The sequence below is a fragment of the Leopardus geoffroyi genome, chromosome E1 (assembly GCF_018350155.1).
Source record: "Leopardus geoffroyi isolate Oge1 chromosome E1, O.geoffroyi_Oge1_pat1.0, whole genome shotgun sequence".
In the NCBI taxonomy this organism is placed as follows: Eukaryota; Metazoa; Chordata; class Mammalia; order Carnivora; family Felidae; genus Leopardus; species Leopardus geoffroyi.
In genome coordinates this window covers 50,198,021-50,221,190 of record NC_059330.1, presented here as the reverse complement: position 1 = coordinate 50,221,190, position 23,170 = coordinate 50,198,021, and the positions used below count along the sequence as shown (strand labels likewise).

General features: G+C 38.5%; 1 protein-coding gene across 2 annotated transcripts in view; it reads left to right on the top strand.

Annotated features, from left to right (window-relative positions):
- Positions 1–2,753: 2,753 nt before the first annotated feature.
- The window catches only part of ABCA6 (ATP binding cassette subfamily A member 6), a 60,645-nt gene continuing 40,228 nt past the window's right edge, over positions 2,754–23,170 (top strand). Inside the window, exons 1-10 of one of the 2 annotated variants that reach the window (XM_045489555.1) lie at positions 2,754–3,121; positions 4,240–4,339; positions 6,162–6,363; positions 7,384–7,545; positions 9,253–9,356; positions 9,761–9,987; positions 13,580–13,721; positions 14,506–14,691; positions 18,911–19,058; positions 20,635–20,800. In XM_045489555.1, the coding sequence (XP_045345511.1) occupies positions 4,244–4,339; positions 6,162–6,363; positions 7,384–7,545; positions 9,253–9,356; positions 9,761–9,987; positions 13,580–13,721; positions 14,506–14,691; positions 18,911–19,058; positions 20,635–20,800 (1,433 nt within the window). In that variant the 5' untranslated portion in view covers positions 2,754–3,121; positions 4,240–4,243. The remainder of the gene's footprint in view (positions 3,122–4,239; positions 4,340–6,161; positions 6,364–7,383; positions 7,546–9,252; positions 9,357–9,760; positions 9,988–13,579; positions 13,722–14,505; positions 14,692–18,910; positions 19,059–20,634; positions 20,801–23,170) is intronic. The other variant, XM_045489554.1, reaches the window with a different exon arrangement.

The window sequence follows — 23,170 nt, the reverse complement described above, 5'->3', positions numbered from 1 at the left end:
TGATAACTTGTCTTTTCTACTTTATTGTTTTTGAGTATTTCTTTCTCTCCATTTTCTTTCATGTTTTGAAAGCTCACTGCAAAATAGTTAGTTGTTGGATTTTTGTTTTTAACTCTTCACAGGACACATTATGGTTTTTTTTAAATCTGAGGGCTCATATCATCAATTCTGGAAAATGTTCATCCATCTTCTCTCCTATTTATTCTCTTCCTTTTCCTTATTATAAAATGCCTATTAGACATGTCTTTCATGTCTTTTCATTTGTTTTCAATATTTTTCCATCTTGTTCTGTCTTTGCACTAAACTTTATAAAATTTCTTCAGATATATTTCTGGCTTATGAATTGTCTCCTCAGCCGTGCCTGATCTGATATAAAACTTATCCATTATGTTTTTAATCTTAACTTTTATTAATCCTTTTAAATATCTATAAGGTCTAATGGGCTGTTTTCCTATTAGTCTTCCTTGTCATTGCTTCCTATTTTAACTATCTCACATTTCTTTTTTAATACTTTAAATATATATTTTATAGACTCTGTCACAATTTTTATTATCTTCAGTTATTACGGTTGTTAATAGTAACCCCCTCCCCCCTTTTTTTCTGGCTTGCTGATTCTCTTTCATGGTGGATTTTTGATTATGGGCTTAGCTGCTAGGAGGAATCTTTCTTTAACGATAGTGGTTTGTGCCCTGAATCCTGGACATATCTCTATAGAATTGTTTGCATCTTCTCTGTGGGGCTCCAGATTTATAGTAATAGTAAGAGGAGGAGGAGGAGGAGGAGGAAGGATAGGAGGAGGAGCATTATCAGAAACAAGTAACATTTTTTGAGTTTTTATGATTTTCCAAGCATTGTTTTATGAACTTTACTTTATTAAATTTAATCTCTACAGTAACTATACATACACACACACATACATACATACATGCATACATACATACCCTGTTATTATCTCCATTTTAAGGGGGGAGGGAAGGTTAAATACCTTGTGAAAAGTCACATAGCTGACATGTGGTAGAGCCAGAATTCAAACCCAAGTTTGGCTTCAGAATGCAACTAACTACTATGACATTTGTTATATTCTAGACATGTTACCATACAGGAAGAATAAATTAAGATTCTCTCCCCCATTTCCTGTATCTGGCATGTCCTACATGTTTGGGTTTTTCATTTTCTATGGAGCATATATATTTTTTAACCCAGAGATGGGGCTAAACATACACATCCTTGCTCTTCCTCGGGGTAATAGGTGGTTTTGCTAATTTCTGTTTATTTCTAGCACTGAGCAGTCCTGTGAAGCTTCTGGATTCATGCAGAGATATGAAATCCAGCTTTGTAAACCATTGAGTCTAGGTCACAAGGTTATTAAAACTCCTCTTTGGACAGCTGATTGCTGGCATACCATTCATAGTTCTGGTTTTAATTTCTCTTTTCATTTTTAATACCTGGGGAAGTACCTTCCTTTCTTATTGTTTCTTCCATTGTTTCTTGGTTTCTTTCCTTTACCTTTTTCTTATTTCTTTTTAAACCTTGGTTATATATGTGACTTTATATATATATATATATATATATATATATATATATATATATATGTATTTTACCCACCATTTCAATATAGCCAGAGTTTGGGTACTTCATTATATTAGGTTACCATTTATGGGGAAATCTTCAGGCTTAAATAAGAATGACCTCCTAAATAAAAATAAATCAGAGTAAGTAGGTCAAGAAAGAGGAACACAAAGCATATATAAGAAACAGTGGTAAGAACTGAAACTAATAAAATATATTTAATCGACATAATTATTGATATTGTAGTGTGAATTTGAATGCATTGTAAGCAAAGTGAAAATCCCTAAAATAGATTCCTAAAATAGAATACATAGGGTCTAAAACAACAATGACAACAACAACAGCAAAATTAATAAAAACTTGAATTATATTCCAGGTGATATAAAAGAAACAGAATTTTTGTTTGGATCATTGGCCTCTTATTGATACAAAGTTTTAGCAGTGTTTTTGACCCTCTACCCTCCCCTCCGTGAGACCTTTAGAATATCTTTATTGTCTTTGTTTTTGCCAATTTTTAATGTAAAATACATATGATATTTCACTGTTGACTTTAAAAAAAATAGAACTAATTACCAAGGAGAGAAATATACATATATATAATACCATGGCTTAAATATTTTTAAATTATTCTCTTCTTTTCCAGAACAACTCTCAACTTTATGATTATTAACATCTGTGGATTCGGAGCCATGTCAAATATTTGAGATTTCCCAATTCATGGACTTTGGCTTCCTGTTTTGCCATTTACTTTGGCAGGTCAAGAAAAGTTTGCAACTCTTTACTGAGATAGACTACGCAATGGGAATTGAATAAATTTTATTTTTTCCCCAGTCTTCATGCATAAAAATTGACCTGAATCTTTTTATATGTTTTTTAGTCCTTGGCAATCTGCTTACTTTTATTTTGTTTATGAGCCTTCTGAAATCCTGCATTCCCTATGAACAGAGCTGGAGAAAGGAATTTGTTCACAATTCTTCATTTGTCCAAATTAGGTGTTTCTCTACGGCAGGCTCTGGGTTGCTTAGCTTTATTAGGAAAAAAACCCTCCAGTTCCAGTACATTCTGCCCATTTACTATACATTAGTCAAATATGTCATTGGCAGTTGAGTTTAAACATCAGTAGAAAAAAAAAAAAAAAAAAAAAAAAAAAAAAAACTAGCTAAAGATTTCTCATACACATTCCCCATCTTGGTCTCATCATGTTCGACAGGCTAGTTCTGTTTTCCTTGTTTACCATTTTACCCCTCATCCCTGGAGTTGAAAGGCCAAGTGCACAAACACAGGGTTTGTTTTCTTCCCAGCCAACCACTGAACCATCGTTTCCCTGCAAATAATTGGCTTAGGGAAGAAAAGGCAGAAAACAAAACAAGTTCATTATGTGCAGCTTGGTCTGACTACACTCCCCCCCCCCCACCCCGCTTCACAAAGCAGCCTGGGGAAGGCACCCATTTAAGGAATAAATGAAGAAGTAGAAATAAGGAAATTTTCATTGTTGCTGTACACAAAAACGGAACGGTGCTTTGACAGTGTTTCCAGAGTAGTTTTCCAGACGGTAAGTAGAGCTGTTGAGTTGTGCTATGGCAAATATGTGGGTGGACACTGCTAAAATCAGTCTCTTTTTCAGATGTTTGCAGATACTCATATGTATTGTATTGAAGACCGAATGATAAAATTTTCCAATTTATTCCCAACCAACTTGTATTGTGCAGGTAGACAGCAGGTAAAGGAAAATAGTAAAGAATTGTCTGAATATTTTGTTATGCAAATCTAAAATAATTTAATTTTGAGAGTGTAAAAGCTGAAAAAAAATCGTCTCTGTTGGCTTATTTGCAAACATTTGGGGAAAGTTACTTTCCATGGGATTCCTTTCTTTCTCTTTCTTTCTTTCTTTCTTTCTTTCTTTCTTTCTTTCTTTCTTTCTTTCTTTCTTCTTTCTTTCTTCTTCCTTGTTAGTTTCCTCAGTTATTCAAGGACTTCTGAATTCAGAAAATGGAGATGAGTTCTTCTATCCTTCTTGTGTCTCACAATCAAGTTTCAGGTAGTTTGGGTCTGAATTGCTATCTCACAGCCTAGCTCTTTTGGATAAAAGCTGTTCAGTTTCATCTGAAAGGGAAATGCTATGGGAAAAGAGTCCACTGAGGTTACGTTTACTGAGCATAATTAATTACTCAAATGAATTGAAATAATCAGAATTTTGGTTAATTTGATTAGCTCTGGCATTTCTATTTAAATGCAAAGAACAAAAATTATTAATCGGACGAGATAGAATTCAATTACTCTATTCATATAGTGGAATTTCTGGTATAAGAGGTAAAAACATGTGAAGTGGCTTACAGGTTCTGAAAACTAACAATATCTTTTCCATTGTTCTGCTCTTTCTTTTTCGGGAAAATTGGGACACTGAACACTATGTCCCAATGGTTACCCACTCTCCCAAATAGCTTACAGTGATTATATGTGATGTAAAATTTTGCAGCCATGTGTTATTAAGATGATATTTTAAACTCATTTTTTGTAGTTCTTAAAGGCAGGAAATATTTTCCACCAAACGACGATCAAGGTTTTTCTCTCTGCTTTTCCGCCACTCTCCCCAAGATGTTTCTTATTACACTTATTTTTCTGGTTTATTTCACACCTTGTTAATTTTCTCCTTGTTTGTTCAGTGCAAAGCTAAATGAATATGAAACAGAAAAGTGTGTACCACCAAACTCAGGCGCTTCTGCACAAGAATTTTCTTATGAAATGGAGAATGAAAAGAGAGAGCTTATTGGTATGTTTGAAAGTTTCCCTCTTTCTGCGGCTCACCTTATTCTTTTATTTTATCCCCTAACGATGCTCTTATTCTATAGTTTAAGTAGCAGACTGGATTCATTGATTTTGAGGTTGCCTCTAACTGTACTTGTCGAACTGAGAGTCTCATAGCAGTCCCTGAAAAATAACGTAGCATTGCAAAGACGAAGAATATTCCTCATATTTAAAAAAAAAAAAAAAAAAAAAAAAGCAAAACAGAATAAATGAGAATTTAATTGTATGGGAAATTATTAGCAACTATTTACAAATTTTTTAATGTTTATTTATTTTTGAGAGAGAGAGAGAGAGAGAGAATGAGCGAGAGAGCGAGTGGGGGAGGGGCAGAGAGAGGGAGACACAGAATCCAAAGCAGGCTCCAGGCTCTGAGCTGTCAGCACAGAGCCGGACGCGGGGCTCGAATTCATAGACCCTGAGATCATGACCTGAGCTGAAGTTGGACATCCAACCGACTGAGCCACCCAGGTGCCCTGATTTTTATTTTTTATTTTCTTTATTTTATTTTATTTCATTTCATTTCATTTCATTTCATTTCATTTCATTTCATTTCATTTTAATTTTATTGGAGAAGGAGAGACAGCGAGAGAGAGGCAGAGGGGCAGAGAGAGGGACAGAGAGAATCCCATGCTGAGCATGGAGCCCAACACAGCACTCAGTCTCGTGACCATGGGATCATGACCAGAGCCAAAACCAAGAGTTGGATGCTTAACTGACTGAGCCACCCAGGCACCCCGGGAAATTATAGCAGCTATTAAAGCTGCTACCATATGTAACAAAATTAGAGTAAAGAAATAATCAAAAGAGCCCCAGCAAAAATTGAGAAATTTTAACTTGGGGCACTTCTTTTCAAAGCCATAAATTTTCTACGTAAAGACTATTGCCAAGAATTACGGACCAAGTACCACCACTGATTGTCAGTTGCATTAGGTAGGTGGGCTATCTACAGGTAATTGACCCAAATCTCAGAGGCTTAACTCAGCAAAAGTTTGGTTTTCACTTTGCTCATAGTCTAAATAAGGTTGACAGTGAAACTAAAGTGGGTCTGGTAGGTGAAGGAATCTTCTCCATCCAGTGAGTCAGGGACCCGAGCTCCTTCATCTAGGGACTCTGCCATCTCCCCTGGATCATCTGAATCTAGTCAGAACATCAGAAAGTACAGGGACTGAGACAGAATATAGGTTTTGCATGGTTCCACAAGCCAGGCCTTGAAGGTTGCATATCATTTCTGCTCATGTTCCATGGTTGGAACTCAATCACTCAATCGCTTGGTCTGACTTCATTCCCAGAGGCTGGAAACATGGTCTAGCATTGTTTTAAGCAGGAAGAGATTACTGATATTGGTGAACCACTGGGCAATATCCAACACTCAGTTCCTTTTCATGTTTTTTTTTTTTTTTATTTCCAATACAAGAATATGACAATTGACCAAAATGTTGCTATTTGCCATCATGAACTCTATCTGGGACCCTCTGTGTCTTAGAGACTATAAGGTCCGATGCCCAGGCCTAAGAAGTGTCATCCTATTAGTCACCCTGTTGGTTTTTATGATGGCCTCTGCAGTAGTTCATGATTTAATACAAAAGTTTAGTTCTAGTGTTGGAGAATGGTCTATGTGGCAACTATCTCAGTGTGCATCTTTTGTTGGGGTCCCTTTGCTCTGAAGAGTTGAGAGCAAAGAGAAGCCAACTATGTGGCAAAATCAGAATTTATCTTCAACCGTTCTTTGGTATTGGCTGAGGCTTTTAAGGGAATATAATCTAAATTCATTCTTCCTCCTATTATAGGAATGGATATTCCCAATACTTCTGGGACTCTACATGGGACTGTTTTCACACTTCAGAGAAAAGACATATTTTCCTGAAATTCCTCCCCAAGCTCTGGGAAGGGCAGATAACTTTAATAACTCTATAGGTGTTGTGTATACACCCGTCTCTGATATAACACAGCAGATAGTGAATAAAACGACATTTGCTCCCTTTGTGAAAGGTAGGTGTACTAATGGCAACAAAGAATTACTGGTATTATTTCATATCTTTTTGAATTGATGTATACATGTTGAATTCGAACTGACAGTGATCTATCATGCTAATTATTTAGGTTATCAAGATAGCCTACAAATTTGGTTAGTTTTTTCTTTCTCTCGCAACAATTAGTTTTTTAAAGCCTTTCAGCTTGATGGGGGTCCAATTAGGGAGGTCTGCATTTCTATTGGAATTTACTTAAAACATTAAATTTATAATTTCAGATTTGCAGAATAGTGTCTAGGAGAATATGCCATTTGTGGGTGCGGGTGCCCTTAACATGGAAATACAGTGATTAAGATTTACAACACAGGAAAAAAAAAACATCGAAATAAAAGAAATTAAATCTAGCTATTAAATTATAATGTCAGAACTATGAAAAGTAAGAATGGCTAATCTAAAGATACTCTGTCTGCATATGGTATACTTTGTACACATCTTTAAAGGCCTTCACTCTAAATGAAATCACAATGTAACTGAGATAACTAAGATCAAATGTGTATTTCACTCATGGGCAAGGTGGGTGCAGTTTGGTAGTCTGCTCTTTAATCCTCGATTTCTCACAGGTGACTTTGCTGGCTGTGAGAAATACACTTACCTGGCAATCTTAGTTCCCACATAAGGCAAAAATCAGATGAGGTGTCTTTGCTTCAGTAAATCTGAAATCTGGAATCCCCTGACTCTACTCTACTCTAAGTATGATATGCATACTTACCCTAGTATAATATTTCTCTATACCTAAAATTTGCCATAATACTTGTCATTACTAAAAGAAAACACTCAGTTCTCATGCATGTCTCCTGAGTCTAGAATCTAAACCATTTTTTTTTTTTCCAAAAGGCCCTCCCTGCCTTTTGGGATAAGTTTCATTTAAGTGGAAAATGATTTTAGTTTCATTCCAATCTGATGACACAGTTGGATATCACATTCCGTTGCGGTGAAAGTGTGCAACCCTCTATGTCTATTTTTACCTTGTCATCCACAGAAAGAAGAATCATCGGAGTGCCAAATCAAAAATCCATGGATAAACTACTTTTAGACAGTTTTGCAGACCTGGTGGGAATCATCTTTAATGACGCTTTCTCTTATAAGCTAAAATTTGTTCAGGGATATAACATTCCGTTTTTGAAGGAAGATCTTTTCACAGGTGACTTTCCATATAAAATATCATTGTGGTATTTTTCATGTTTTCAACCTAAGGAATAGGTTGGGATGGGCAACAGAGACGCTTTTGATAGAACATGATAAAGTAGATAGAGCACACTGTATCGCCGAACTTATTCCGAGGGCAATCATATCTTCCCACGATAAAACATGATGGAGTCATCCAATGGAGGTAAAGTGAGCACAAAGGGGCATGTTGCAAAGGATGCGGGGTGATCCAGACGGAGAGGTCCTGGCCTCAGGTGAGGTTCCAGGTCAGCAGGAAAGGCAGACATTGATGAGTTCGTGACAAGTGCAAAGAGAGGTGCTGAGCGGGTGGGAGACTTAGACCAGGGGTTCCTAATAAGCTGTGAGATGAGAGAAGTCTTACGGGGCGAAGTGATGTTTAAAATGAGAAGGACTGGCACATGGGGGTGGGAAAAGCGTTGCATTTCAGACAGAGGAAGGGCAGGTGTGAAAGTCCTGAGGTGCCAAGGGCATCTGTTTGTATCCATGGAAGAAGATGAGTATAGCTGAACAGAGGACATGGAAAGGAATGTGACAGGAGACTGAGGCTGAAGTTAACCCAAGGGCTGGACCCCGTGACGTCCTACAAACCTAGGGTGTTGGGGAGCCATTGAGGTACTTTAATTAGGGCAGAGAAGAGATTAGACCCCCAAGCCTAAGGGAGCTGTCTGGATATGGCCCAGGGCATGGGTTGCAGAGCGGTGGGGGAGAACACAGCCAAACATACCAGCGAGCCAAAGGCAGCTCGGACATGACTGGCGGCAGCTGAGAAGGAGAGTGAATGGGTCCTCCATTCCTTTCAGGAAGCAGAATTGATGTGACTAAGAGAATCGGTTCTTTCCCATTCATTCTCTGAGTGTCTTCTTTGTGTCCTGCACTGTTCTGGCCCTGGGGATGAAAGTGAGCAAAACACAGAGGGAAGCCTGTTTGCACGAGTCATTCCAGTCGGGGACAGGGGATGGGACAAAAATGATGCACTCTGCCAAGTGGCGATAAAACAACAAAGTAAAATAGAGCAGGCTTGCAAGATAGAGCCCGAATGCTCTTCCAGATATTTTTATTTATGGTGGCCAGGGGAGGCCTCTGTGCTGAGATCGCTTTTGAGAAGAGATCAGGATAGAGGGAAGGAGTGAGCCATGGATCCGTCAGGAGACAGAGCATATGAACATATGAGCAAAAAAAAGTTCTAGCACAAGACTACGTTAAGCATTTTGAGGCACGGCAGGGAATCCAGCATGGTAGGAGTGGCATGTTTGTTTTCATCTTCTTTCAAGTATTTATTTATTTTTAAGAGAGCACAGTCAGGGGAGGGGAGGAGGGAGGGGGACAGAGGATCCGAAGCGGACTCTTCGCTGACAGCCGTGAGCCCGATGGGGGGGTCGAACTCTTGAACTGTGAGATCATGACCTGAGCTGAAGTCAGACGCTCAACTGACTGAGCCACCCAGGCGCCCCAGCTTTCACCTTCTTTTCATGCCTAAGACTTCCTACGCATACTACAGTCTCGGAGAATAAAATTTGCCTCATTAAGAACTTTATTTGGTATTTTTTTTTCCTATGTGGTTTTAAGTTCTGACTGGTGGAGACTCCTGTAGATTGTTTTCCCTTGGGTTCTCATTTCTTATTCTCTAATGACGTCCATCGGCTAACGTCGCTTATGGTATCGCCTCCCTTTGTGCTTGTAGCTCATTGTTGGAATATGCATGGTGACTTTTCCTGTTCTCTGGCCAAATACTGGAATAGAGGATTTGTGACTTTACAAACTGCCATTGACGCTGCTATCATACAAGTAAGAAAAGTTCTAATAATTCACGTAAACTCGTTCCACAGGTATCAAGATTTGGGTGAAAGGTGATATATGCTCAGGTTTTCATAGGTTTGTACAATAAACTAGGGATACAAAGGCTGAGATTGGATTTGGGCGAAGGAACCCGTTGCTTTTGTTTTTAACTTTAATTTTCAAGGAGTTTCAGAGTGATGGGAAAGGAAGTGGCAAAAACCAATGTACACGGAGGTCCGTGTACCCACCACCCAGTTACTCCTAACGGTAATATCTTTCATAACCGCAGAACAATATTAAAATCAGAGAATCGATGTTGGTATAGCCCTCATAAGCTTGTGTGGATTTCACCACAGCCTGTTCAGTTCCTATTTTTTCAAATAATGATTTTCCTTGTTTAAACCCCACTTTAGATCGCAACAAACCGCTCTGTGACAGAAGAGTTGATGTCAGTTACTGCTATAAATATGAAGACTTTACCTTTTATTCATAAAAACATTCTTCAAAAGGAGATGTTTATTTTCTACTGCCTTCTTTACTTTTTTCCATTGATACACTTTATATCGCTCAACGTTACAAAAGAGAGGAAAAAATGGAAGGATGTGATGAAAATGATGGGTCTACAAGATTCAGCCTTCTGGTGAGTAACTGATTCAAGCAGTGCAACGAATAATCAGAAATTAGGAAGCGGTAAAAACGTGTCATTATTTCCAAAACTGTGTGCCACAGCTGAGACTCCGATTGCACCCCTCCTGCTTGGTCTGCCCATGGTCATCATTTGACTTCTCCGTACTTCCTCATACTTGAAGAAAGTATGATTCTATAATGGCTAGCTTGTGTTCAGAGGTTTGATCAGCAGGGATATATTTTTTTGCAGCACTTAAGTACCATGTGTTGGACTTGAGATGTCCTATAAAATATGCCCAGTGCGTATAGCACTTAGGGTGGCATGTTGGAAGGGCTCAATAAGGACATTTGTTCATATAATGGTATCTTTGTATCTTGACTCATTCAAAAATGATTTAGATGTTTTTAAATACATATATTTAAACACACATATATTTATGTATGTGTCTATCTGTCTATGTGTGTGTGTGTTTGTATTATAATAAAAACAAATGATTGAAGAATAGGAACAAGGATCTCACAGAATGATAACGGGTAAGACTAGAAGATAAAAACGCAAATCATACAAGCTCTAAGCTTCCAAGAGGTCAAAGCCGAGAATTCCGCCATGCAATCCGTTACAAATCCACATTGTCTAGGAAAAGGAAAAGTAACCTGTTTACTTTAACCTAAAAGAGACCCAACATGGGGCGCCTGGGTGGTTCAGCTGGTTAAGCATCCGACTCTTGATTTCAGCTCAGGTCATGATCACACCATTCATGAGTTTGAGCCCCGTGAGTTCTGTGCTGACAGGGCAGAGCCTGCTTGGGATTCTCTCTCTCCCTCTCTCTCTCTCTGCCCCTCCCTGTCTCTCTCTCTCTCTCTCTCTCTCTCTCACAAAATAAATAAATAAACTTAAAAAAAAACTAACATTTTTCAATACTGAATCCTGGGAAATGTGTCTTTGTATAGTCCCCACATCAAGAAAATTACTCTTTGTGGCTATGGAACTATTTGGAATGGGTGAGGAATTATTTACTGAACAATCATCTGTAAGTCACATGTTCCCTAAAATAACATTATGGTCTAGGAAATTTTAAATTTTCTATCAAGTATATTTGATTAACAGAGAGAGTTTTGATTCTAACATACCTTAATTGTGAAACAGAAAAAGAGGAAAATGTGTTTCTGAAATGAAAAGAAAAAAAAAGAGTGGTTTGCAGTGAAACTTTGGCAAATGCAAAGGAATGAATGGAGTCTGTTAGGAGGGTAGAGAGGGGGACTCTGTGTAAATAGGACTGTTTTTTAGCTCAGAGGATGTCCTGTGGGGCAGTATCCCTGTAGTCACCTGAGAATGGGGGGGCACAAGTCAATTCTGGATTAAAATCAGAAAGGTATTGGATATTTACATGTGGATTCATCCTCAGGGTAAATGCTTCTTAGTATGCATGTAACGTAAAGTTAGCAAAACGAATATATATATATATATATGTATATATATATATATATATATGTGTGTGTGTGTATATCAAATATATATATATATATATATATATATATATATATATATCCTTAAAACTAAAAAGGAAAAAACAAATCTGAAATGTTTTTGCCAAGTACAGGGTGTCTACTGGAAATAAGTTGTATCACAACCTTTTTTTTTTAAGTAATGTGAAATAACTGTGAAATGTCATCAGCGTTTATTATTTAAGTGTGATGACTGAATTGCTTTGTTTTTATCATGAAGGCTTTCACAGCTTTATTAACATCCCCCCACGCCACCCCCCCCCCCATCGCCGAATTCCCTGCAATGAGTTCCCTTTTCTAGGTAATGTTTTAAGTTCCTTCATTTGTAATTCTCCTACTGTATAGAATTTTAATTCCCACCTGTAGCAGTTCCCTTCTGTAGTCAGGAAGTGGATTCTGCAGAATGCCATATGCTTTCCAAAAATGCTGATGTTTCCAACAAAGGCTGAATCACTGTAATGCCACGACCTTTAAAAAGAAGTCGAATAAGCAGTAATTAAACCAGTTGTTCTGGGGCATATTGATGCAAGTTCCTGGTTTTAATACTCCCACTATTTTTTTCAGCTGTTGAATTTTTTTTTTTAATTTTTTTTTTAAACATTTATTCATTTGAGAGAGACAGAGTGTGAGCAGGGAAGGGGCAGAGACAGAGGGAGACACAGAATCTGAAGCAGGTTCCAGGCTCCAAGCGGTCAGCGAAGAGCCCAAAGCAGGGCTCCAACCCACAAACCGCGAGATCATGACCTGGGCCAAAGTCGGACACTTAACTGACTGAGCCACCCAGGCACCCCGGATTCTTATTCAGTTGGGCAATTTCGTGTAGAGGCAAGAGGACTGAGCAGAGCGCGCACTGTCGCCTGGGCTTGGCTACTGATTTACTCGGTGGGTCTTGAATAGGCCCATGAAGTAACAGTAGGACCTACAGTTTACTTATCTGTAAAACAGGAAGCCCGGACTCAAACACCTTGTGTGGTCCTCTTAGATCTAAGACTGAATACTATTTCTTTTTTTTTTTTTTTTAATTTTTTTTTTTAACGTTTATTTATTTTTGGGACAGAGAGAGACAGAGCATGAACGGGGGAGGGGCAGAGAGAGAGGGAGACACAGAATCGGAAACAGGCTCCAGGCTCTGAGCCATCAGCCCAGAGCCCCACGCGGGGCTCGAACTCCCGGACCGCAAGATCGTGACCTGGCTGAAGTCGGACGCTTAACCGACTGCGCCACCCAGGCGCCCCTGAATACTATTTCTTATTAACCACCTGATAAAAATGCGAACCCCAGCACATCTAAAACAACACAGAATGAGCACTTAAGGCTGTACCATCATTTATATCAGCTTTCAAAAAAGGAAACATGAACAGGAATAGCAAGAAAAGAATGGGCCTGGAGGAATTATGACATTTCAGTTTTCTACTACTAGGGAGCGTGGAGGTCCAGCCGGCTGAAATCCTCAAGAACGGTCCAATTCTCCTCTGCCCCCGGGGCTTCCGTGGTTCCCTGATTGATCAGCAGCTGAGTTATATTCCCTCCCATTTCTACAGTCAGAACACCTCAGTAATATGTTATAATGCTGAAGGCACAAAGAGCTTAATCTCTTTACTTCAGCATTTACCCCTTTGAGACACTTTTGTGCATTTTCCCAAAAAAGATAAGTACGAGAGTGGTCTTGGCAAAAACAAATAAATAAAAATTGGAGACAAAAATTGGAACAACCTAGAACTCCATGGGCAGGAGAACATTAGGATATAGTCATATGATGACATATTATTATGCAACAGTGAATATATGTCCATTGATGAATATGAATATGAATATGAATATATGTCCATTGATGTAGACGAGCAACAGCAGAACACATACAAGATGATGCCATGTATGCAGGTGTTCATTCTATTTATACAATAAGTGGGTGCAGAGCTGATGCTTAGCCAGGAGGCAGCAACACAGCCCTACCAATGTAATATTAGTAACATTTTAGTTACTAATCTAAGTAGGCAGATAGAACGGTAAACATTGTATCATTCTTTAGATTTTTGGTAGGTTTTAACTATTTCCTAATGAAGTTAAAATAATTGAAATAACTTTTTGTCTTCTTTTAGGCTCTCCTGGGGCTTAATCTATGCTGGCTTCATCTTCATTATTTCCATAATCATTACAGTTGTCATAACATCTACCCAAATTATAGTCATGACAGGCTTCATGGTCATATGTACACTCTTTTTCTTATACGGCTTGTCCTTGGTAAGTGCATACATTTATTACCACGTTCTCTGCTTTAGGTCGTAGCTAGATGTAGTAAATATGAAGTTCTCTGGAGGTCATTCCAGTTCGTTATTTCCTTCGTGTCCGCTTTGTGTGCAGGTGTGTGCGTACTTGCTTGAGAAAGTCTCTAGGAGTTGTTGAGAAGTTGATCTGGAATGAAATACAATTGGACCTCTCTTTTGCATAAAGTCTGCATTAATGCAACGATGCCTCAAAAAGAAAAAAAACCTTGACTCTAAAAATATTTTGACTCTAAGACTTTTCTAGATGGTTCATGAGGATGCGCTTGAGGGGCGGACCTGTCTCTTCGTCCCAAAGGTTCCCCATAACATGTGGCTTGCACAGTATCTCCCTCTGACACTCCATCTTGCCCTCTCTTCCCATGTCACCCCTCTTCCTTCATAAAGCAAGAGCCTCTACACCGCCCCCCCCCACCTCCCAGGGTGTTTCCTGGAGACGGTACATAGGTGTCCTTTCTTAAGACATTAATGTGGTTTCTTTGGGTGTTTCCAAGCGTGCACGTGTATCCTTGTCCTCGGCGCGCACAGCTTTCCCCCTGCCCTTTCTTCAGCAACTAATGCCTAGCAGTTGAGGAGAGCAAATAAGGATCCTCTTTACAAAGGGGTTGAGGGAAGGACTGAGCATTGTGATGCCTTGATATCTTCATCAGCGTCTCGCTGATAAATATTTATGTTATGATCTAGACATCTGTATTTATTGTGTAATGGCTGTTTAATGGCTAGACGTCTTCTCTCTCTTTCAGATAGCTTTAGTGTTCCTGATGAGTGTGTTGCTAAAGAAAACGGTCCTCACCAATTTGGTTATGTTTCTCCTCATTGTCTTCTGGGGGGGCGTGGGATTCGCCGCATATTACAGACAACTCCCTTCCTCTCTGGAGTGGATTTTGAGTATCTGCAGCCCATTTACCTTTACTGCTGGATTGAGTAAGGTAGGAGCCTAGTTAATTCTTTATTATTGAACTTTCAAAAGAACTTGGTACTTCATAACTCTTGATGGTTGCAAACACTTTCTCTTTTTTTAATGTTTACTTATTTTTGAGAGAGAGAGAAAGAGACAGAGCGTGAGCAAGGGAGGGGCAGAGAGAGCTGTCAGCACAGAGCCCGACGTGGGGCTCAAACCCAAGAGCTGTGAGATCATAACCTGAGCCAAAGTCGGATGCTTAACCAACTGAGCCAACCAGGCACCCCTAAGTGTTCTTTCAAATTAGGAGCATTTATGCTAAACAATTCTAGCTTAAGACTAGATTTGAGAATGTTATTATTCCAGTGTAGAAAAATCATCATCACATAAGGAAGTTTGAATAAGAACATCTTGAATAAGACAGAGTTTCCCCTCTCAGGTGTATTTTCATTCGGAAGCATTTTCTTCTTGTTTCTCATATGCAGCTATTCACCTTTCTTTTTTTCATTATTTATTTAAATTCAAGTGAGTTCACACACAGTGTAGTATTGGTTTCTGGAGTAGAACCCAGAGATCCATCACTTACATATGACACCCTGTGCTCATCCCAGCAAGTGTCCTCCTTAACGCCCATCCCCCATTTAGCCCACCCCGCCCTTCCACTTCCCCTCTGGCACCCTTCAGTTTGCTCTCTGTATTTAAGTCTCTTATGGTTGCCCTCCCTCTCTGTTTTTATCTTATTTTTCCTTCCCTTTCCCTATGCGCATCTGTTGCGTTCCTTAAATTCCACATACGAATGAAATCATACGATATTCGTTTTTACTTTATATAATGAAGGCATTCTCTATTAAAAATTGTGTAAACCTCTTTTGGAAACCTCAAATCTGAAAAGTTGTCAAGACTATAAATACAGAGCGTAACAAATAGGTACTAAGTGTATCAAAACGCTCATGAGCTAGATCAAGAAATAGAAGGATGCCACAACTCCAAACACTCCTTCCTCCTGAAGGTAAAAGTTTTGTGGTCTTCACTTCCTCATCCCCACCTAATGTGTGTTCCTAAAGCCTAATTATTTAGTGTTGCCTGGAAATATCTTCCAGTCAAATATTTTTGACTACCATTAATGCCGCAAAAAATCCTTATGCATCTACCCTAGTGAATATGGGCATTCAGTTCTGTTCGGTATAGACCTCGGAGTTGGATAGTAGGATCTAGGATACATATATCTTAATCTTCATAGCTACTACCAAGTATTGTTCCAAAGTGGTTGAAACAATTTACTTTTGCACCAGATGTTTCGAAGTTACAGTTGTCCTGAATCTTTACCAGCATTTGGTATTATTAGTCTGCCAAATTTTAGCCATTCTGGTGGATCTGCACTAAAAATCCTTGGGGTATTAATTTGCATTTTCCTGATGTTTGATGAAATTTCATTTTTTTTCGTACGCTTAGTGGCATTTTGGGTTTTCTCTTTTATAAAGTGCCTATCCAGGTTTCCCCCCACTTTTTTTTTTAACTGACTTTTAGTCTTTTCCTTATTGCTTTGTAGGAATTTCTTATATACGTGAGCTATGAGACATTTGTTGCTGACATTTTTACCTGCTCAATGGTGCTTTTAATGAGTGTTTTCTTTTCTGTAGAGTGCTTTTGTATCTTTAAGAAATCATTGCATTCCCCCAAGGTCATAAAGATATTCTCCCAGGGGTGCCTGGGTGGCTCAGTCAGTTAAGCCTCCAACTCTTGATTTTGGCTCAGGTCATGATCTCTCGGTTCACGGGATCGAGCCCTGCATCCGGCTCTGAGCTGACAGAGTGGAGCCTACTTGGGATTCTCTCTCTGTCCCCTCTCGCTGCTCCTACCCAGCTCACCGGTGCACATATGCACATGTGCTTTGTCTCCCCAGATAAATAAATAAGCTTAAAAAAAATTTTTTTCTAAAGTTTGTCTCCCATGTTCTTTTCTGGAAGCTCAATTGATTCTACTTTTACATTTGGATATAAAATCCATTTCAAAATAACTTTTGGATATCTATATGTAGAAGCAATATTAATTTTTCTACATGAATATCCAATTTCTTCCACTTAATTTGTTGAAAAGACCATCCTTTCCCTGAACAGACTGCTATATTTCCTTTGTCAGAGCTCAGCCAATCCTGTATTAACCCATCTGTCTACTCTTGAACTGTTGCTACATTATCTTAAAATTGTTTTTGCTTTATGTGTCTTGATATATGGTGGTAACAGTTTTACCACTTGATTTTCTTCTCCAAAGAGAGACTTTTCTATTCTAGGTTCTTTGAATGGTGTAAATTTTAGAATTAACTTATTGAGTGATACACACGCATATGTATGTGTGTACAAAGCTGCTCACGTTGGGATGCAGTTTGATTTTTTCAATCAGTTTCAGGGAAACTGACACTTTTCTTTTGATCATGAATAATATATCTTCACATTCATTTGCTCTTTGTAATTTGTTTTAAGTATTGAGAGCCTTGCACATTTTTTTATGTATTCCAAATTTTATATCCCTTTTTTAATACGTTTGATGCCATTATAAATAGCATCTGTGTTTAGATTCTTATTTTTAAATGTTTGTCATAAATGTAGAGAGATACAACTGATTTCTGTATATTGGCACTGTATCCAGTTTCCTTGCTATATTCTTTGAAACTAAGAGCGCCTGGGTGGCTCAGTTGGTTAAGCAGCCAACTCCTGATTTTGGCTCAGGTCACGATCTCATGGGTTCGTGAGGTCAAGCCTCACATTGGGCTCTGTGCTGACAGCACAAAGTCTGCTTGGGATTCTCTGTCTCCATCTCTATGCCCCTCCCATGCTCTCTCTCTCTCTCTGTCTCTCTCTGTCTCTCTCAAAAATAAATAAATAAATAAATAAATAAATAAATAAATAAATAAATAAACTTTAAAAGCTAGTATTTTTCTAGGTTTTATCTTGGGATTTTCTTATGCATAATCATGTTGTCTACAAATAATGATAGTTTATTTTTTTCCTTTTGCAGTTTTTAATGCTAGTTACTTATTTTTCTTGCCTTATCGAGGAGACTGGGACCTCCAGTACAATGTTGAATAGAAATGCAGGCAAAGGAAAAGCTTTTGACATTTCACAAAAAGGATGGTTTTTGGTATTGGTATGTGTACATCTATTTTGCCAGGTTTAGGAAGATCGCTTATCTTCTCAGTTTGCGAAGAGACTTTCTTTATTATATGTGGGTATTGAATTGTATCAAATGCTTTTTTCTGCACCTATTTTAGTAGCCAGTTCACTTTCTCCTTCAATCTGGTTTATGTTGAATTGCATAGAGTGATCTTCAAATGTCAACCCAGACTTGCATTTCCGGAATAAACTCAACTTTGTCGTGAAACGTTAACATTTTACATAAGTGGAGTTTATATTGTCCAGTGTGAGGAACTGGGCTTGGGAGCTGGACTTCATGTGTTGAATTCAGCTTTGCCACTCCTACGTGATTTTGACTTTGCTTGGTTAAGCCACTCAGTTTCTCTGTGCTTCAGTTTCACCATATGTAAAATGCACATAAAAATAACACAGCCTAGGGGCACCTGCGTGGCTCAGCCAGTTGAGCGTCTGACTTTTGATTTCAGTTCAGGTCATGATCTCATGGTTTGTGAGTTTGAGTCCCGCGTTAGGCTCTGCATTGACAATGTGCAGCCTGCTTGGGAATCTCTCTCCCCCTCTCTCTCAGCCTCTTCCTCTTTCTCTCTCTCTCTCAAAATAAATAAATAAACATTTAGAAAAATAATAAGGCCTACCTTATGAGGTTATGATAAGGATTAAATGAGATATTATAAAAAGCCTTAGAACAACATCTAGAACATTATACCTATTGTCACATGACAAAATTATAAACATATCTTTATTTGCAGTAATAACTAGAAAAAATTCTCTTATCATTATCCAACTAAGATTCTTCGAATAATTTTTCGTATTCTTTCAAAAACTTGTGTTCTTTTTGTTGCATAGAACAGATATTTTGCAACATTGCAATGACTTTATGAAAACAAGAAAATGTCCTATTCTTAGAACATTTTTTTTAAATCGGTATTTCCTTCCACTATTCCTTTGTTGTCAGATAGAAATAGTTTCACCAATAACTTCGTTATAAGGGCTTCTTGAAAAACCTGTTTAATAAAATGATAAATCTTGCTGCCACACTGGATTATTTTTGTGTTTAATTTAAATACTTATTAATTATTGTTTTTGCTTGAATCTTAGATTATCCACTTGGATAGTACTATGAACGGTGTAATTTTTCCTGACCCTTCAGGAGACTCCTATGTACTGATAGCAACTTTTTCTGTATTGGCTTTTGATGCGCTTTTCTACCTGGCATTGGCATTATATTTTGACAAAATCTTACCCTGTAAGTAAAAGTGGCTTTTCTTCGACCTCTGCACATGTTGACCACATTGTAGGTTTTTACTTAAGGTTATGTAAATGTACTTAAAGAAGTAAAGAATAACAGGGGTGCCTGGGTGGCTCAGTCGGTTAAGCATCCGACTTTGGCTGAGATCATGATCTTGTGGTTCATGAGTTCGAGCCCCGCGTCAGGCTCTGTGTTGACAGCTCAGAGCCTGGAGCCTGCTTTGGATTCTGTGTCTCCCTCTCTCTCTGCCCCTCCCTGCTCACACTCTGTCTCTCTCTCTCAAAAATAAATAAACATTAAAAATTAAAAAAAAAAAAGAAGTAAAGAATAACAAATATTTCCTATCACAAACTGAATGAGTTCTTTATTCCTGCTTCATAGTTTTAGCAGTTTGAAGGAATTTTCATGGGAAAGCAATTAGTCTTCTGCTTTTAATAATATACATTATGAATATTCAGGGATTAAATAATGGTACTTTTTTCAAGAATCCCTGAAAGTGTTTTCAAAGAATGATATGTAAGACTTGTTTCAAAATGAGCTGCAATAAATTAATTCCCCACATGGTTTTGGCAAGTGTCGATCTATCGTGTGGTGGAAGGTGTTTAGTAAGTAGTTCTTACAAGAATGTGGGGCAGATTGTGAATTGAACATCCAGAAAGGGCCCCAGGTCTGGAACAATCAGGTTCTCCCCTACTCCCTCTCCTTCTTGGAGGACCACTTCACAAGGTGACATGTCCATCCTTTAAGGAAGTAACAAAATAAAAATGAAAGAGGACGTTCTCTGCCTTATTCTGAAAAATTTTTAATCAGTTGTTCATATTTACAGAACAATATTACCCAGTTAAATTTTCTCTATCTTACCAACAACCAAAAATTTCACAAGTGCAGACTTCCTGCCCACATGCTAGAATCAGAACACTTTCTTTTCTTGCACAATCTTATTTATTTATCTTACTTTTTATGTTCTTTCCACTTTGTATTTAACCCTGTCTTCTATGCTTCTATGCAATTATTTTATATATTCCTATCTTTCTGTCGCTTCTGGTTTAATATCTGAAAGCCCTTAGCAACAAATACTACTTCTATGTTTTACATTTGGAAAATGACAGTGTATTTATCCTGAACAAATATAATTTCTTCCTGTACTTTACATACACGTTCAATCGGGACTTCAGTACTACGTCCAGTCGTATTGTTGCGATCAAGGGATTTCTGAAGTCCACAAACATGTTTCCAGTTATTTTTATGTGCCACATTACGGCCTTCCCCCCTAAGTGTTCGGTTTCATTCATTCTAAATATATTTTGGACCACATTTTATTCAAGCCTTTGTATGTGTATATTTATTGAAAGTTCTATGGTACTATTTGGCTTTTGTGATAATACGTTATTTCCTTTGAATTTTCATTGTTTACTTCATGACCAGTTTTCTTTTCAATAATAAGAAGTTATAATGAAAACAATTTCTCTATGATGCTTAAGTCTAAGACACTCTGCACTCTTTTGAATAAGGCTTCTTTGCTCTTGGTTCTAACGTTAATGATCCAATATCGTATTGCCTCTTGATGAATTAGGTGGAAATGAGCGCCATTACTCTCCATTATTTTTCCTGAACTCGTCTTGTTTCCAACACCAAAGGACTAATAATAAGGTCACTGAGAAAGAAATAGATCCTGAGCATCCTTCTGATGATTGTTTCGAACCGGTAGCTCCAGAATTCCAAGGAAAAGAAGCCATCAGGTAATCACACTTATACCAATATATGGGTGCAAGGCAAACTTGAACAAAATATTGAAGAAGAAATTTGTCTTTGTGAATGTCACTTTGAATTCTTCCACATGACCACCAACGGCTCTTGATTGCTCCTTGAAAGGAAAATTCTCTTTGCTTCGCTCCATATAATGTCACCACGTCACCCGCCATCTTGTCTCCCTCCGCTCCATATAATGTTACCACGTCACCCGCCATCTTGTCTGCCTCCTTATTTCTAACTTTTGTCTCATGCCTCTCTTTCATGCTTACTCTTTTCTTTCTCCAAATTCCTTCCTCTATAGTTTGTCTGGCTTATGTGATATAATGGAAGAAGTAAGAAACTTGGACTCAAAAACTTTTAGACTTCAATACCACAATTCCCTCTCATCTGATGTGTAATCTGAGAAAAAAAATGTGTAAGTTTCTCTGGATCTCCTGCCCTGTAATGAACAAGAGTAATATTTACTTTGTAGGATTGTTTGAAATTCATATAAGAAGTTCTTAAAATATCTCTGCCATCAGATCCTACCTCAAGCAATTCTAATTCAGGGAGTATGGGCTTACGCCCAAGAATTTGCAGATTTTAAGAAGCCCTATAGGTTTTTCTAATGTGCCCTAAAATTGAAGAACCAGAGGGTTTTAAATATAAACCACTTATTTAGCCGATATTCACATAGTGCCTACTAGGAACCAGACACGCACTTAATACTCAACCAAAGCTTGTAAGTCGGGCACTTCTATTTGGCCCATTTTATAAATGAGAAAGGTGAGGTTCTGAAAGGTGAAGTCTCTTGTCCAATGTCATGCATTCATAAATGGGGAGCCAGGATGGGAATCCAGAGTCTGTCTATTCTCTTAGCCCCTGGCTACTGTAGAGATGTCAGGAGGTGAAGGAAGAGGAATAAAATGGCACTATAGCTAGGAAGTGATCTATTCCTGCCTAAGACAAAGAGCATAAGGTGAACTTACATACCTGAACTTCATCCTTCTAATTCAGACCCTATTTTCTGTTAAGCTTCCTGAGGGGCCACAGCTCCTACCGACCTCAGCTCTATGAAAACATCTATCTGAAAGAGAAAGGCCAAGTGAGGAATAATCCCCCAAAACTCAATGTCCTCAGTTCCTCTTCACTGGTTGAGAACACAAAAAATAAACTCTATTACTGTTCAAATTATAATAACTTTCAGATGTAATCTTCCAAAAAAGTCTTGAGGTTAGTTATGTAGATCAAAAGATGTTTGTTTTTCTACTTCTGCAAAAGAGAGAAGAGTAAAATGTCCTCACCCGCCATCTTTGTTCCCCTTACTTCCCAAACCTGACCCATCTATGCAGTGTTAACTCTGGAGGTCCCTGTCTCTTGGTCTGGATTCTTTACTAAAGTGGAGGTTGGAGCCACTAACAAATCAGGAAAGAAAAGTCATCTGATCCAAGACCTCTACACTAAAGCGTTTGACTCCATTGCAGGACAACTCACCCCAGATCCACACCAAAGTAGCAAACCAGGCTTAGGTGCCCAACCTTGTAGCTCTTCAGTGACAAGGTTCTGTACATTTCAGTCACCAGTGAAGCAGGTTCTGGGGCTTCAAGACAGCCTCAAGTTGACTGTTTACCACCCAACATTAGACACTGTTCCCAGTGCATAAGTCTTAACTCTTCTTTCCTCATAGCGACACTTTCTTAGGGAAACCCTTGCCTTCCCCACCACTAGACAAGTGTCAACACTATCACAATCAATCCCAATATGTTGTATGGATCTAGAAGGTACTACTGTAATGATTCCCTTTTTCCCAGGTGGTCTCCCCTTTATATGCCAATGGACACTTCCTCTTTCCCTAGCAGCCTGTGAGCTATAGGTATCTGAAAGTATAGAGGAATTCATGCAGAGCTCTAACCAGAATCAAGATCATGGCTATGTAAATATATCTATATTTTATTCAAAACTGGCTCCCTCTCACCCATTACTGCCTCCTCCCAATTTTTCCTTCTCTGGGATCACTTGTATGCACAACTGTCCATTCCTATAACTTTAGCCCATTCGTGCAACATTCCCAGAGCGTAGACAGGATGTCTGCCCCAAATGGCTATCTTCATCTCTGAAATCCAAAAACAACCGGCTACTCCTAAAGGGAAGTTTCTTTAGTAAAATAAAACATTAAGGGGCACCTGGGTGGCTCAGTCGGTTGAGCATCTGACTCTTGATTTTGGTTCAGGTCATGATCCCAGAGTTGTGGAATCAAGCCCCATGCAGAGCCTGCTTAAGATTCTCTCTCTCCCTTTGCCCCTCTCCGCTGCTCATGGATGATCTCTCTCTCTCTCTCTCTCTCTCTCTCTCTCTCCCTCCCTCTCAAAAAAAACAAA